We start from the raw sequence: 15591 nt of genomic DNA on the forward strand, positions 1-15591 counted from the left end.
AATGTAATTGGTTCAGAGTTTGTTTTGATATTTTAACCTGCATTTGGTGTGGGGGGACAAAATACATTTATGCACGATGGCGCATGCACAGCCGGTTTGGGTTCCGTGTTAGCCCTTGGCAACGCAGATGCTTGTTGACGCGCGCGAGTTGTGTAGGTGCAATAATTGAATGATATAGATTTCTAAATGTATTTTGCAACGCTCGCATTGCGTAGTCAGCCTGTTACAGTCGACTACTCTCTACAATGTCTTCAGCCCAACTCTCCCATATGTCATTGAACTTTTACTGCCCTTGCATCTCGTAATCCAATCACTTCAATGCAAGAACGGAAACCCCATTGTCATTTGTTAATTAAAATAACTCAACCCCAGCATACAATTCCCATTGGCTATTTGCAACCATTTAAAATCTAAACTCATTAACACATAATACATTTGTCAATACACCACATTTTGTTTTTTTGCGAATCCTTTCTCCATCCCGGACAGTAGGTGGCGGAACGCATATTCCATCGCAAATAAATAAATAAATATATATACCATAGAAGAAAAAGATTACCGTTCAATTTGAGAGAGCGCTCCTCCCTCCGTGTGTGTGTGTGTGTGTGTGTGTGTGTGTGTGTGTGTGTGTGTGTGTGTGTGTGTGTGTGTGTGTGTGTGTTGATTTACGCCGCGTTGAAATTTGCTGAACACATCAAATTAGTAGGGGAGATCTAGCTGAGAATTGTTTCTCGCTATTGAGTTTTATAACGTGAACATCTTGCGGGTTGTCGGACAAGGAAGATGTCAGATCCCACGGTAGCTGATACTCGCCGGTTAAATTCAAAACCTCAGGACCTGACGGATGCTTATGGTCCCCCCAGCAATTTTCTTGAAATGGATGTTTATGACCCCCAAACTGTTGGAGTCGGGCGGAACCGTTTCACAACGTACGAAGTCCGTATGCGGGTAGGTTATTATAGCTAGAAGTCTGTCGTCACTACATAGTTAGCTTGCTGAACATGTTTGTAGCTTTTGCTAAGGTTAGATGGATGAAAATCGAGGCCCAGGACTTGTTCCGGCCTACTAGCTAGTTAGCTTTGTAAGCTAAGGAAGTGTTTAAAATTGCACGTGAGAGAGCCTTTTTAAGCTAAGATGGGTTAGCTAGCTAGCGTTTACTTGTTGGCTGTCTATTGACGAGAATATATAATGTTATTGTTTCTGTTTTCAATAAATGCAGACAAACCTGCCGATTTTTAAGTTGAAGGATTCTATTGTGCGAAGAAGATACAGTGACTTTGAGTGGCTGAAGAATGAGTTGGAGCGAGACAGTAAGGTGAGTGAAAGATTATAGCTATAGCTTGACTGATTAATCAGACTGTGATACACAAATTAATTTGAGGGGTGCCCTCCACCAACTAATGTTTTTAGCTCTTGCCATAGGTTATGGTTGTGCTTCAGATCTGGACTTTTCGCTGACCCCTCCAGTCCAGCGTTTCTTTCTGAATAATTCCAGGGTTCTGTTGATGTGTCTTTGGGTTGTTGTCCTGATGGAAGACCCACAACCTTCAACAGAGACACCGTTTTTGAACACTTGATTGAACGTTGGACATTGCACTCCTAAACACATTGATAATCTGGTGATTTAATGATGCCCCCCAGTACCAGAGACAGCAAAACAACCCCACAAACCTCTCCCATGTTTGATTGAAGGGAGGGTGTTCTTTTCTTTGAATGGTTAATTTGGTCTTTGGTAAACATAGGAGGACCCCACTGCTGAAGGAGACCCAAGGCAGCCTGATTGAAAAAAAATATGAACCAAAATTACAGCTCTTTGGCAATACAGATCAGCGCTGTGTTAACTGACAACCAAATGAAGCATTCCATGAAAAGAACACCCTCCCTGCAGTCAAATATGGGGTGTTTTATAATGCTATGGGGTTGTTTTGCTGTCTGTGGTACTGGGGGCCTTAAGGGTGTGCAAGGCATCATGAAATCAGCAGATTATCATGTTTTAAAGTCCAATGTTCAACCCAGTGTCCAAAAACTGGGTCTCCATTGACCCCAAAACACACACCAAAAACCCCCAGGGATGATTCGAGAAGAGGTGTTGGACTATTCTGGAGTGGCCAACGATACCTATGACATTTAGGCTTACAAGTGTTTTAACAATGCAACGGTTGAAGATGCGTTTCCCAAAACACCACGCAGAGAAAACGTTCCCTAAGTGCGTTCACTAAGTGCATCGTTGAGGCATTTGTTGATACTGATAGGATTGAAAGAAAGCCAGCTCTAATCTCAAATCCGCTTTCTCCATTCAAATCTTACCTTAGCATTAGAATTCTTCCACAATAGTGATTGATCAGCTCCAACAGTCTGATTCAGACTGAAGAAATGTACACCTTGCCTACTCACTTCTCAGTAGTTGGCATTCAGACTTGCCTTACGCAGGTGCGTAATGGGCTTTGCAGGCGTGGTTGCCTTGTGTGCACATCAAATCAACTGCTGGAAACCTTCCCACTTGCTGGCCAACAGACTCTCATGGAGTTCATTCATTTGAGTTTTCAGTACATTTATCTAAAGCCATCCCTTTCAATTTGGTGATCCTTTAATTATAATTTTCTCGACAAACTGACTACTATATGGAGATAACGTGCATATTCGTCTCCTTTTCAGGACCAATTGGTTGTTGAAAAATGTATATTATTTAGGGTTAGGAAGTATTTGTATGAATAATAAAAAAAACTGGTTTGATGAGCCTTTACACACTAAATATATTGGTGAATCAAAAATAGTGGTTTGATTCATCCAGAAAGTTGCCGTATTCAGTTGTTCGATCATGACGCAATGAGAGGTGAGAGAAGTGTACAATAGGGGTTGAGCGGTAGTCTTATAAATCTACCCTAATAATCTTCATTAGTCATGGAACTGTTGACAACGGTCCAGTCGTTGTGAACCGTGCGCCAGACTCCAGGTTTAAACTGTTACGTTTGGTGTGCGTTCCATAATGATTCAAATTGGCTACATGTCCCAAATAAGTACACAACTTTGTAATACGTTAGCCTAATATGATTCACTATTGCTAACGAGCCTCAGGAACAATCACACGAACGTGACAGAGGAAAGAAAGGTAAACTAAAAATGGAATGGAATGATGCAAAATGTAAGGAAACTAACACTAAAGTTGTGACAGTTATAAATGTATGTGAGTAACCAATTTTCCCTCATTTTCTTGGGGGCACAGAGCAAATTTGAGGTCTTGTGAGCGGAAACTTGCAACGTTGTGAGAATTTTGTGCAACTTCCAGTGCGTGTTTACAGTGAACACTGAGGCTGTGCCCTTACAGTTTTAGACAGTAGCCATTAGGCTAGACAGTAGCTATTTGAGCATAATGTAGGCCTACCAACAAAACCAATGGAGCAAATCCCATAACACTTTGAAATGGAAATAGCTTTTGATTTCTATGATCTAGCCTACAGTAGCTTGACCTTAATTACATAAAATATCTTACTTGGTCTGTAACACCATGGGCCAAATAGGTGACTGTAAATTGTATTGTGTTGTATGATGCAAGAATTACAATTACAATTACTATTCAGAGAATTAGACAATGTAGACTACCCCTCTGCCTATTGGCTTATTTGCATATTCCAGCCTGTCTGAAAATACAACACTGTCCCTTTAATTAAGATCTAAGCATTTTACCTGACTGGCTTTTCAAAGACAGCTTGAATTGTAACCTACACTTTTTGTGTTCTTGTAGGAAGCAGTAACTCCCCATTGCTGACCTATACTTATCTATAACTGGGCGAATAACTCGCTAACTAGTAAAGAATATCAACAAAGGTGCACACGTAAGCCTCTGCACTCATGAACTGATCTGAAAAGCACATTCACTTGTGGGTTATTGAAAGACCGCTCGTGGGTTACCCCACATAGAATTCTTCTCTGTTGTACTCTGGCTCTGCCTACAACAAAATCAGACTCAATCTTGCAAAGTTAGATTTGGTTTGGTTTGATGCATTGAAAAGGGGCTGGTATAATGTTGATTCGATCACAGAAAAAAACGTTGATCTATATAGTGCAAGCTCAGTGAATTTCTATCTCTTGCGTCTCTGCGTGGCATGGCTTTTCTTCTGAGTGGCAGTCCTGGAAGAAGTGTGCGGCCGCTCACACGCTCAGCTTAGAGGGGACATTGGGTATAACGGACGGTGGCTACCGATTTAGGCTTGGACGGTATCCAGATGTTCATGCTGTCCTTCTCTCATCCTGGGATTTACATTTATTACCGACATGGCACACAAGGGGGTGCTAAAAATGCAAGAAAAGCCCATTGGGCCTCTATTACCAGAATTTTAACAAAATTAGCACAAACTAATTGCGAAATCACATGAATTGCAAAATGCTAACGTGCGAGAAATGAACAAATCCAGCTCATAAAGTTATACAAGCCTAGCTTGTAGCAACCTCGGTGAGTGTGGACATTTACAAGCGAAAGTGAATGAGCGAAATTGTGCAAGTGAACAGAGTTGTGATGTATGCTTTTCTGAAGGAAGAGCAGCATGTGTACACTGAGTAGAGCGGAGGAGGAAGAAAATGCTAGTAGGAAGCACACATGGAAAATGGCAGTTACTGATAACTTATCCAGAGCTCTTTGACTTTCTGGCAGAAATCCATTATAAGATATCTGATGGCTAACATTTAGTAGTGAATTGCATACACGTGTGACTTCATCCCCTCGTGTGCCTCTCAACAGAGACTCGCCAATAAAAAAAATAACTCTTTGGACTCACCAGCTCCCACTTTCTCCCATTGTGCTATTTACAAATGTGACTGACTGTTCTTGAGAACTACGGTAAGCTTCATTATGTAAAATAATTTGATAGGTAAAATTTTAAGAATGCAATCTGCTTTATCTCCTAAGGTATTGCACAAGTTGACTGCAGGTATTAACATAAAAAGTATACATAAATATAAACGTAACGTGCAACAATTTCAACGGAGTTAAAGTTCATATAAGGAAATCAATCAATTGAAATGCATTTATTAGGTCCAAATCTATGGATTTCACATGACTGGGCAGGGGCGCAGCCATGAGTGGGTCTGGGATGACATAGGCCAATCGGAAGGAGTTTTTCCCCACAAAAGGGCTTTATTACAGACAGACATCCTCCTCAGTTTCATCAGCTGTCCGGGTGACTGGTCTCAGACGATCCCACAGGCGTAGAAACCAGATGTGGAGGTCCTGGGCTGGCGTGGTTGTGAGGTTGGTTGGACTTACTGCCAAATTCTCTAAAACAACGTATGGTAGAGAAATTAACATTCAATTCTCTGGCAACAGCACTGGTGGACATTCCTGCAGTCAGCATGCCAATTGAATGGTTCCTCAAAACCTGAGACAACTGTGGCATTGTGTTGTGTGACAAATCTGCACATTTTAGCCATTTTTTTGTCCCCAGCACAAGGTGCACCTGTGTAATGATCGTGCTGTTTAATCCGCTTCTTGATATGCCACACATGTCATGTGGATTAATTATCTTGGCAAAGGAGAAATGGTCACTAACAGGGATGTAAATATTTCTGGGATTTTTTTTTCCTGCTCATGAAACATGGGACCAACATTTTACATGTTGTGTTTATTTTTGTTCAGTACAACAACACTTTTTGGGTTGTTTTACGAGTGGTCTGAGGCAGTCGGTAAATAACAAGGATTTTCAAGTGAAACTTTAGTAACGAAGGTTTTGGGAAACTACTCAGCGTTCTAACTATGACCTAAGCCATAAGATGCTTTTAGGAAATCGGCCCTGATCTGAATCACATCTAAAACCTATGGCGAGATCTGAAAACAGCAGTTGGTGGAGGACACTGTAAAACACATATGTCAGAGTCAAGGCCCGCGGGCCACATCCGGCCCGCGAGAAGGTTTTTTACGGCCCCTGGGATGATCTTGATTTATTATTAGAACCGGCCCGCAGACCGCAGCAAGCCGGCAGCCCGCAGATCTTTTACACGCACCAATACTACATTTCCCACAATGCAACGGTGACGCACCGAGCAGTAGGCTGCTTCATTTCAATATTTATTGGCACAGCAGTCGTCAGCATCACAGTAAAATTAACTTTCAGATACCCATCAAAAATGGCAAAACGGAAGGTGGACACTGAGAACCGGTGTTTCAAACAAGGTGGGAGTCGGAGTATATGGTTCACGGAGGTAGCTGGAAAACCTGTGTGTCTTCTGTGTGGAGAAAGTGTGGCGGTACTGAAAGAGTATAATCTGAGACGACATTATGAAACGAAACACGCGGACAAAAACAAGAATATGGACATGGAACAAAGGCTACAAAAGGCAGAGGAATTAAAACGAGGCCTCAAACTCGACAGGCTCTGTTCAAAAAAGCCAAATCACAAGGCCAGGCTGCTGTCAAGGCCAGTTTTATTTTGGCAGAAGAGATCGCTAAATCAGCCCGGCCATTTACGGAGGGGGATTTCATCAAAAACTGCATGATTAAAGTTTGTGACGAAGTTTGCCCAGAAAAAAGGCAACTCTTTTTAAAGTGTGAGTCTGAGCAGAAACACCATTGCCGAGAGAGTAGACCAGTTGTCCATCAATCTAAAAGAGCAGCTTGTGAAAAAGGGAAAAGATTTCATTGCATATCCTTGGCTGTGGATGAGAGCACCGACATTTCTGACATTGCCCAGTTGTCAATTTTCATCCGCGGAGTGGACTCCAGCCTAAGCGTGACAGAGGAGTTTTTGGCTTTACGTCCTATGCATGGCACAACTACGGGGCATGATTTGTATGAAGAGGTGTTCAAGATGTGTAATGAGATGGAGCTGCCTTGGAAAAACTCGTGGGTTTGACAACCGACGGAGCACCTGCGATGTGTGGACACAGGAGCGGACTGGTGGCGAAGATACGGGAAAAGATGCAAGAGGAAAACGCGACAGGTGAGCTGACAGCTTATCATTGTATCATACACCAGGAAGCGTTGTGCGGTAAAGCCTTGAAAATGGAGCATGTAATGAGCATCATCACGCGCACAGTTAACTTTATCAGAGCCAAAGGTTTGAATCACCGCCAGTTCAGGCATTTCTGACGGAGTTAGAAACGGAGCATGGTGATTTGCCTTATCACACAGAGTGCGATGGCTAAGCCAGGGAAAGGTGCTTCAAAGATGTTTCGAGCTTCGTGAGGAGATTTGTCTGTTCTTGGACAGCAAAGGGAAAGACACAACACAACTCCGAGACGAAATGTTTCTGTGTGAAATGGCTTTTCTGTGTGACATTACGAGTCATCTGAATGCAATGAACTTGCAGCTGCAGGGTCGGGATCATGTCATCTCTGATATGTACAGTACAGTGAAGGCATTTAAAACCAAACTGATCTGTGGGAGACGCAGATGCGGAAAGAAAATTTGAGCCACTTTCCCAGCTGCCAGACCATGAAAGAGAAGCTCTCTACCAGTGCGTTCCCGAGCGCACAGTTGGCTGATAAAATAGGTATGCTTGCCGCTGACTTTCGACGCCGATTTGCTGACTTTGAAGCACAAAAAAGCAGGTTGGAACTGCTCGGTAACCCATTTGCTGTTGACGTGGGAAAGCTCACCACCAAACCTCCAATGGAGTTGATGACCTCCAATGCAATGATGCACTGAGGGCAAATATGCGGCAGTGGGTGCTGCGGAGTTCGCCCGTTCCTCCCCGACACAATGCCCCAGCTGCGCATCCAGGCTGCTCAAACGTTGTCTATGTTTGGCAGCACATACCTGTGTGAACAACTGTTTTCTTTGATGAACCTGAACAAAACATCACACAGAAGTCGACTTACTGCTGAACACCTCCACTCAATTCTGAGGATTCCTCAGCTCAGAGCCTTACCCCGAACATTGATGAACTTGTGGAAAAGATGGGACACCACCAAGTATCACCCTCAACCTCAACAAGTGAACATTACTGTGCAATCACATATTTAGAGTTTTACTCAGTTCAAGTTTAAAAGTTAAAGTTTAATATTTGTTTTCACTGCATGTTACTTCTCCTTAAACAAAGTGTTGTTTTTGATTAATAGATTTTTTGCACTTTATTTTATTGTATTTCAATCCAATTATATTTTAAAATATTTCAGTTGAGTGGATGATAGAAAATTGCTATTATTGTTTTTTTCTTTGAAGTAAATTTAGCCCACTTTTGCGTAAAATAGAAAATATAGGCTACTGATGGTGCCTTGAATACCGGTTTCTTTCATTTAATGTTCATGTTATGGGGATTTTTATATAAAGGAAATTTGTCTTTTGTGTCTGTTGAAAATTAAAGATTACTGACAGAGCCATAAGAAAATATTGCTTTATTTATCTGATCATATTGGAATATATTTGTTAGGTTTTCAGTAGGTTCAATTAGGTTCACTAGACTATATGCGTCATTTAAAAAAAATTCAATGAACATTCGAACAGTCCGGCCCTCGGCTTGTAGCTAAATTTTTTATTTGGCCCTCCGTCCATTTGACTTTGACACCCCTGCTGTAAAACATTGAAGAATTAGAGCAGTTTGCTGCTAAAAGTGGGCCAAACTGCCAGCAGAAGGTGCAGCAAACTCAATGATGGCTACAATGAGTTATCTTGGCCAAAGGCTGTGAAACCAAGTACTAGCTCCAGGGTGCCAATAATTTTGTCCATGCCATTTTGTTTTAATTTAGAAAAATTCAAATTTTGAACTTAAATTTACTTAAATTAAATAATTCTGCAATGTTAAGTCCAATTACAAGATGTGGTGACCCATTTATTATTATTTTTTAATGTATTTTAGAAAAGAAAGGTGGAACTATTTAAGAAAAGTGCAAGGGTGCCAATATATTTGGCCGCAACTATATCTACACTACACATTACAATAGGATTTTACTCCATGGTGATGTCTCCATAAGTTAGGCTAATTACATTTATCTAGAGCAATAATTAATGATGTAATTAATGAATCATGATTAAGTGGATCTGCTATGTCCTAAATGCATTGCTATTGGTTTTCTTCCCCCAGATTGTGGTGCCTCCCTTGCCTGGGAAGGCACTGAAGAGACAGCTACCTTTCCGTGGGGATGAAGGCATTTTTGAAGATGCTTTCATTGAAGAGCGGCGTGTGGGTCTTGAGCAGTTCATCAACAGGTGGCCCTCAATTTTATTAAACATTACAGATGTAATGATGTGAAATAACCTGCATCAACTTTGAGTTTTTTTGTGGCAGATTTGGAATTGGCTTCTGCTGGTGTGGGTCATTTAAAATGCATTCATTTCTAGACACCATTTTTGAACTGCACATAAATTACTTTTTATGAATTCATGTCTTATGTTTTTTTTTCTAGAATTGCAGGTCACCCTCTGGCCCAAAACGAGCGCTGTCTTCACATGTTTTTGCAGGACGAGAGCATCGACCGCAACTACGTTCCCGGAAAGGTACGTCTGTAGGGTTTGGAGTTGGGGTTGACAATGTGGTGTGGAAATGACTGCTTTCTATTCTTGTCCCTCTGCTCTGCTCTTTCGTTGTTGTTTTTACACAGAGCTCTTTGCCATTCAAAGTAGTGCAGTACTTTTATTTGATATTTTGTATATAATATTGTGTAGGAATATTTGGAAAGTATTCAGACCTCTTGACTTTTTCCACATTTTGTTACAGCCTTATTCTAAAATTCATCTTTGCCTCGATCCTGATTAGTCTCCCGGGTCCCTCCCGCTGAAAAACATCCCCACTGCATGATGCTGCCACAACCATGCTTCATCATAGGGATTGTGCCAGGTTTCCTCCAGATGTGACGCTTGGCATTCAGGCCAGAGTTTAATCTTGGTTTCATCAGACCAGAGAATCTTGTTTCTCATGGTCTGAGAGTCTAGGTTTCTTTTGGCAAACTCCAAGCAAGCTGTCATTTGCCTTTTACTGAGGATTGGCATCTGTCTGGCCACTCTACCATAAATGCCTGTTTGGTGCAGAGTGCTGCAGAGATGGTTGTCCTTCTGGAAGTTTCTCCCATCTCCACAAAGGAGCTCTGTTGAGTGACCATCGGGTTCTTGGTTACCTCCCTGACAAAAGCCCTTCTCCCCTGATTACTCAGTTTGGCCGGGCGGCCAGCTCTAGGAAGATTCTTGGTGGTTCCAAACTTCTTCCATTTAGGAATGAGGGAGGCCACTGTGTTCTTGGGGGCCTTCAATGCTGCAGAAATGTTTTGGTACCCTTCCCCAGATCTGTGCCTCGACCTCACGGCTTGGTTTTTGCTCTGACATGTACTGTCAACTGTGGGACCTTATATAGACAGGTGTGTGCCTTTCCAAATCATGTTCAATCAATTGAATTTACCACAGGTTGACTCCAGTCAAGTTGTAGAAACATCTCAAGGATGATCAATGGAAACAGGATGCACCTGAGATCAATTTCAAGTCTCATAGCAAAGGGTTTGAATACTTATGTAAATAAAAATGTAAACCTATTTATGCTTTGTCATTATGGGGTATTGTGTGTACTGTGGATGGCTGAGGATTTTTTATTTAATCCATTAGAATAAGGCTGTAACGTAACAAAATGTGGGAAAAGTTAAAGGGTCTGAATACTTTCCTGAAGGCACCGTATGCAAAGTTATGTAGTGAGTTTACTGATTTAAATGTATTCTCTCTCTCTTATGCAGGTATGAATGAAGTAAGTCTGACTTTTTTTGACACTCTAAAATCTCTTAGAAGGTTTAGATCATAGCATGGACACAATCATTAGTTAAAAAAAAAAAGGTGGACCCCTTATCCCGGGGGGCTAAAGGTCCCGAAGCGTCTGCGCATGTGCTGGATTCTCTATTTACACAGCTACTCTACTCGTAGAGAACAAGCTTCTCTTGCGAATGGTGCTTGTTCAATGACGTTAGTTCAAAGCTGAATCAATATCTGCAACATCACGTTATGATAGTATTGTACATAACAGAAGCGAATATAATAGCATAGTTTAACGTTACTTACTGTAAGACACAAATTACTGCATTTCTTATGAGATTGTAAGATGATTGTGCGAATGGTCACTTAAAAAAAAAAAATGTATGCGGCCACAACTCAAGTGTGCGCCACTAGGCAAAATGTAGGCTACAGTTTATTAACGTCATCGCCTCAATTTGCTCACCGCACATACCAGTAATTGAAACAACACTGTACATAACCAAGAAGATCTTTATATTATGGATATAATGCATATTCCCATGAAACTGATTGAGATCCAATGGTTGGCATGCAGATGCTGCATGGACATTTCACCAGTCAAACTTTTTAAGAATTATAATTCAAAATTGACAGTGAGAAATGTGAAGGGATGGTGACCACAAAAAAATGTATTCGTAAAGAAACACAGAACACGATACGGATCTTTTCAGACGGGCAGAACAGAACAGTTGCCTATGAATCCGCAGTCTCGGGCCCCCTCATAAAAAAAAAAAGTCGGACCTGACACTTTGAGGTTAAGGATTTCACAATTTTTGCAACATCTCTTTCAGTAATGGAAAGACCATCTGATCATGTGACGCAATTGTTTGGACTCCAGATCCAGTAATCCAGAGGCAAGACGTGCCGAACACAGACAAGGACCCGTCTGTTTTATCACCTCGGCCCGATTAAGCATACCGCACCCTATCCCCGTCGTGGCCGCAACCACCTTTGACAGCTGCCTGCGTCACTCTCTAATGCCTTGTACTGTATACAAAAAGTATATTCTGCTAGTTGCCCCAGCAACAATGGTGCATGTCCCTCTGCAGCCCTGTCATGGGGCTGTTTACTCCAAGAACACTAAATGGGGAGTGTGACAGGGAAGTTAGTGCATTGTTGGAGATATATATAAAAATACATGAGAAATAGAGTATGTTATCCCATCTAAGTATTCAATCATAATGTCTCTGTCTCTTCATACCCACAGTAACCAACATTGTTCCTCCAATTGTATGTTTCCCATCTCTGATGGATGTCAGTAAATGATACCTTCCAAAGTTAAGCAAAACAACCATTTTAAATGGGAGATTTACTTCCCATAGTCTTCCTGTAGCATGACATTCCATGTTTCTTTGCACTTCAACATGCTCTTAGTGTGATTTTTGTAATATGATTTTTTTTTTTTGTAACTTTGTTTGCCTTGAGCTCTGCATAAGTTGTCTTCAGTCTGCTTATGGAATGTAATGTCAGGTAATCAAACCACTGTGAAAACAAGGGGCTGAAAAATAATCCACACATTTTTTTTGATAAAGCTTTCAGCATCAAGTTTATTGACCCAAAGTATTCTTTAAATTGCTTTCTGTCATGTCTTTTACCTCTTCATTATTATGTACATTTAATCATGCAGCTTTCAGTTTTCATAACTGCCTTGTTTGTACTATCAATAAAATCTCTGCCTGCTGTGCCATGTCCAAAATAGTGTTTTAAATGGTCTTTTCAAATTAATTTCAGGGGATGGTATGTGGTTCTCATTTGCATCTTGTACAGGCGCATATTGTATGTTTAATTTTTTCTAGTGTATTTCCTTATGTCGCCAGTTCAGTAATTACGGAAGTAGAATGACATCTCTGTTCCAAGAGATTATTTTATGGAAACATAGTTCTTAGCGAAAGAAAGATCATATTTTCTGATGAACCTAGTATTTTCCAGCAATCACAGTCCTTGTAAAAACATAAGCTCTGTGTATAACAACTTAATAGGTCTGCATGTTTTTACGATTACACTACGTGGACAACCAAAGTGCTGTAGTTTGGGTGGATGTATGGGGTTACTTTCTTAAAGTTGAACCTCTTTAATTTAGTAGCGTACTCCAGGAATCGACAGGATTAACAGGGAGGAGGGGAATGTAGTCAGGATTAAATGTACCCCAAAAATAGCTTTTGATGTGTGCCTTGACCTGTATAATGCATGGTTCAAAAATAACAAGACACAATTTTCCCAAATAACCGTCTGTTAAGTTTTAATTGAAAGTAGCATTAAGACTAGTAGGATTTTCCACTCCTTTGTAGCCACCCGCATATGCAGTGGTCACTCAGTTACTTTAGCAGGGTATAAAATGTGCGTGGAGGAAATGATGTGCAAAGGGATTTTCATGAACAACTATTAATGGGAATCAGGGATTGACATTAAAGTCTGAAAGGCACTTGCCCATCTGTCAAGTCAGGAGTATTCTTTTGTTGTTGAGCTGCCTGAAGATTATGATCACTGGCCCAAAAATATAAATAGTATTTTAATATGCAGAAGTACCATATATTGCCTGCCTTTCACCTACAGGGGAGGAATCAAAAAGTTCAGTACTGGAATTATTTGTATTTTGGTTATCAGTCAAAAATATATATAATCTCAGGCTCAATTTGCCTGTCTTTTACTTAAACAATGGGTAAGAACCATTGTGTCTTGTCAGTTTTAGGCTATTAGAGTTATTTGCAGTTTGGTTGTTTCCATTATTCTTTTTAAATCACCTGCCCAATGCGGTAACCTCGGAGCAGGTTCAACTTGCGTGACTGCTCAGTTCACTTGAAATCGGACAACCCTTAATGTCAAGCCCTGGGAATGCTAGGGTTACAAACACAACACACTTTTTCATTCAAACATGCATTCATGTCCCCATGTCAAATGTCTTGGACGATAGTGCTATTCAACAATGATAATGTATGTGTGGTCATATCTGGTTGTGAAGTAAAGTTTAGCTTTTGCAGAACCCATGAAGAAAACTAGAGTGCACGTTTGATGCCAATCGAGACTGACTCAGAATATCTACTGAAGGCAAAAACCCACAAGCCTGTCTTTGATCTCCAGGCCCTGTCCTGTTCAATGAAAGCAGACAGAATGGATGAGCTGTATGGGACAGCAGTGAGATTAGCAGTGTTATGTTAATGGCGCAGATGCAGATACAATCCCAGAACGTAAGGCTGTAGCCTGGTTTTCAGCGGTGACGCTTGTTTTACTTAGGGAGACATGCAGTTTTGTTAGCTTGATAAAGTGGAAGTTCATTGAAAGAGCAACTCCATGCTGGCCTGAAGGGAGGCAGATGTCACTGAGCAAGGACAATGGGTTGGGTATTACCCAAAGTTAAAGGGCAATTCTGCCACTTTTCAACCTCATATTCATCATCTCAAGCATAATACCAGTGTCTACATAATATGAAAAAGGCAAGATAGAAGGTCCTAATTACTGCTTCTCTGTAACCACGTTTCCATCAATTTTTTATGCCAGTAAAGTCATAGTGAAAACTGAAAATATATCACAACAGCTGTGATAGAAACAGGACGTTTTGTTAAAAATTTCTAAATGCCGACAGATAATTTGCTAGTTCGACATGGTGGGATTTTTTGGGGTCGGTAAAATAAATTATGCGAGAGAGAAATGGCAGTGGAAGCACCTTTATGCGCAAATATTTCTATAATAACCATACAATCATATCGAAGTAAACTTTGAGTCACGCGACTCTTGAAACGATGCAGTTTATTTGGCTACAGATAAAATAACTTATGAGGAACTTCACAGGGTGGTGAAAGTGCACGTTGATCTTGATGCTCCTTTACAATAAATATCAATCGATGCTTGACTGACGTTTGATAAATAAAAATATTCTCGCTCTTAGGCTATCCATAATAATCTCATCATCTAGATTAGTCTACCTGCACTGTTTGGCTAGAGCGCAAATGCCAAGACCATAGTATGTAAGTTTGCTATTTAACGCAACAGTTTTCGTGACAAATTAAACATACGCATCAAAATCTGTCGACAATTGGATGGAAACCTAGCTAGTGACATGATTTGCAAAATCTGCAACGGGTTTCTAGCCAGAGGCAGGGTCTTTTTTTGCTTCTCACGTCACCGTAAACGCTTTAACTTTTGATGTCATCGGGTATAACTTTTTTTCTACAAAGTTTAGAAATTCACTGTTTTCACATATGTAGGCACCTGTGATGGGAAAACTACCCAATTGTCATACTTGGGGAAAAGTACCCAATTTCCATACTTGAGTCAAAGTATAGCTACCTTAATAGAAAGTTAATCAAGTGAAAGTGAAAGTCACCCAGTAAAATACTACTTGAGTAAAAGTCGAAAAGTATTTGGTTTTAAATATACTTAAGTATCAAAAGTAAATGTAATTGCTAAAATATACTTAAGTATCAAAAGAGTACGGAAAAGTAGAAATAATTTCAAATTCCTTATATTAAGCAAAGCAGACGGCACCATTTTCTTGTTTTTTTAATTTACGGATAGCCAGGTGCACACTCCAACACTCAGACATTATTTACAAAGGATGCATTTGTGTTTAGTGAGTCCGCCAGACCATGGCAGTAGAGATGACCACGTGTTTTCTTGATAAGTGCGTGAATTTCACAATTTTCCTGTCCTGCTAAGCATTCAAAATGTAACGAATACTTTGGGTTGCCAGGGAAAATGTATGGAGTAAAAATTAAAATATTTTCTTTAGGAATGTAGTTAATTAAAAATAGTAAAAAATATAAATAGTAAAGTACAGATACCCCAAAAAACTACTTTAGTAGTACTTTAAAATATTTTTACTAAGGTACTTTACACCACTGGTAGACACAGCTATTGTGATGGGGAGATAATGAAAATGAGGTTGAAAAGTATTAGAG

General features: G+C 40.4%; 1 protein-coding gene across 2 annotated transcripts; it reads left to right on the plus strand.

Moving 5' to 3' along the window:
• The first annotated feature begins 550 nt into the window (after nt 1-550).
• Nucleotides 551-12250, plus strand: LOC111950615 (sorting nexin-12). 2 transcript variants are annotated; one of them, XM_070434641.1, is made up of 5 exons: nt 551-948; nt 1220-1315; nt 9012-9136; nt 9342-9424; nt 11488-12250. In XM_070434641.1, the coding sequence occupies exons 1-5, from the start codon at nt 784-786 to the stop codon at nt 11541-11543; spliced, it is 525 nt and encodes a 174-aa protein (XP_070290742.1). In that variant the 5' UTR covers nt 551-783; the 3' UTR covers nt 11544-12250. The 2 variants fall into 2 exon arrangements, with proteins under 2 accessions (XP_070290742.1, XP_023824114.1); XM_023968346.2 differs by having other exon boundaries at nt 9334-9424; nt 11488-12139.
• The last annotated feature ends 3341 nt before the right edge of the window (nt 12251-15591 follow it).

This window comes from Salvelinus sp. IW2-2015, linkage group LG23 (assembly GCF_002910315.2).
Source record: "Salvelinus sp. IW2-2015 linkage group LG23, ASM291031v2, whole genome shotgun sequence".
In the NCBI taxonomy this organism is placed as follows: Eukaryota; Metazoa; Chordata; class Actinopteri; order Salmoniformes; family Salmonidae; genus Salvelinus; species Salvelinus sp. IW2-2015.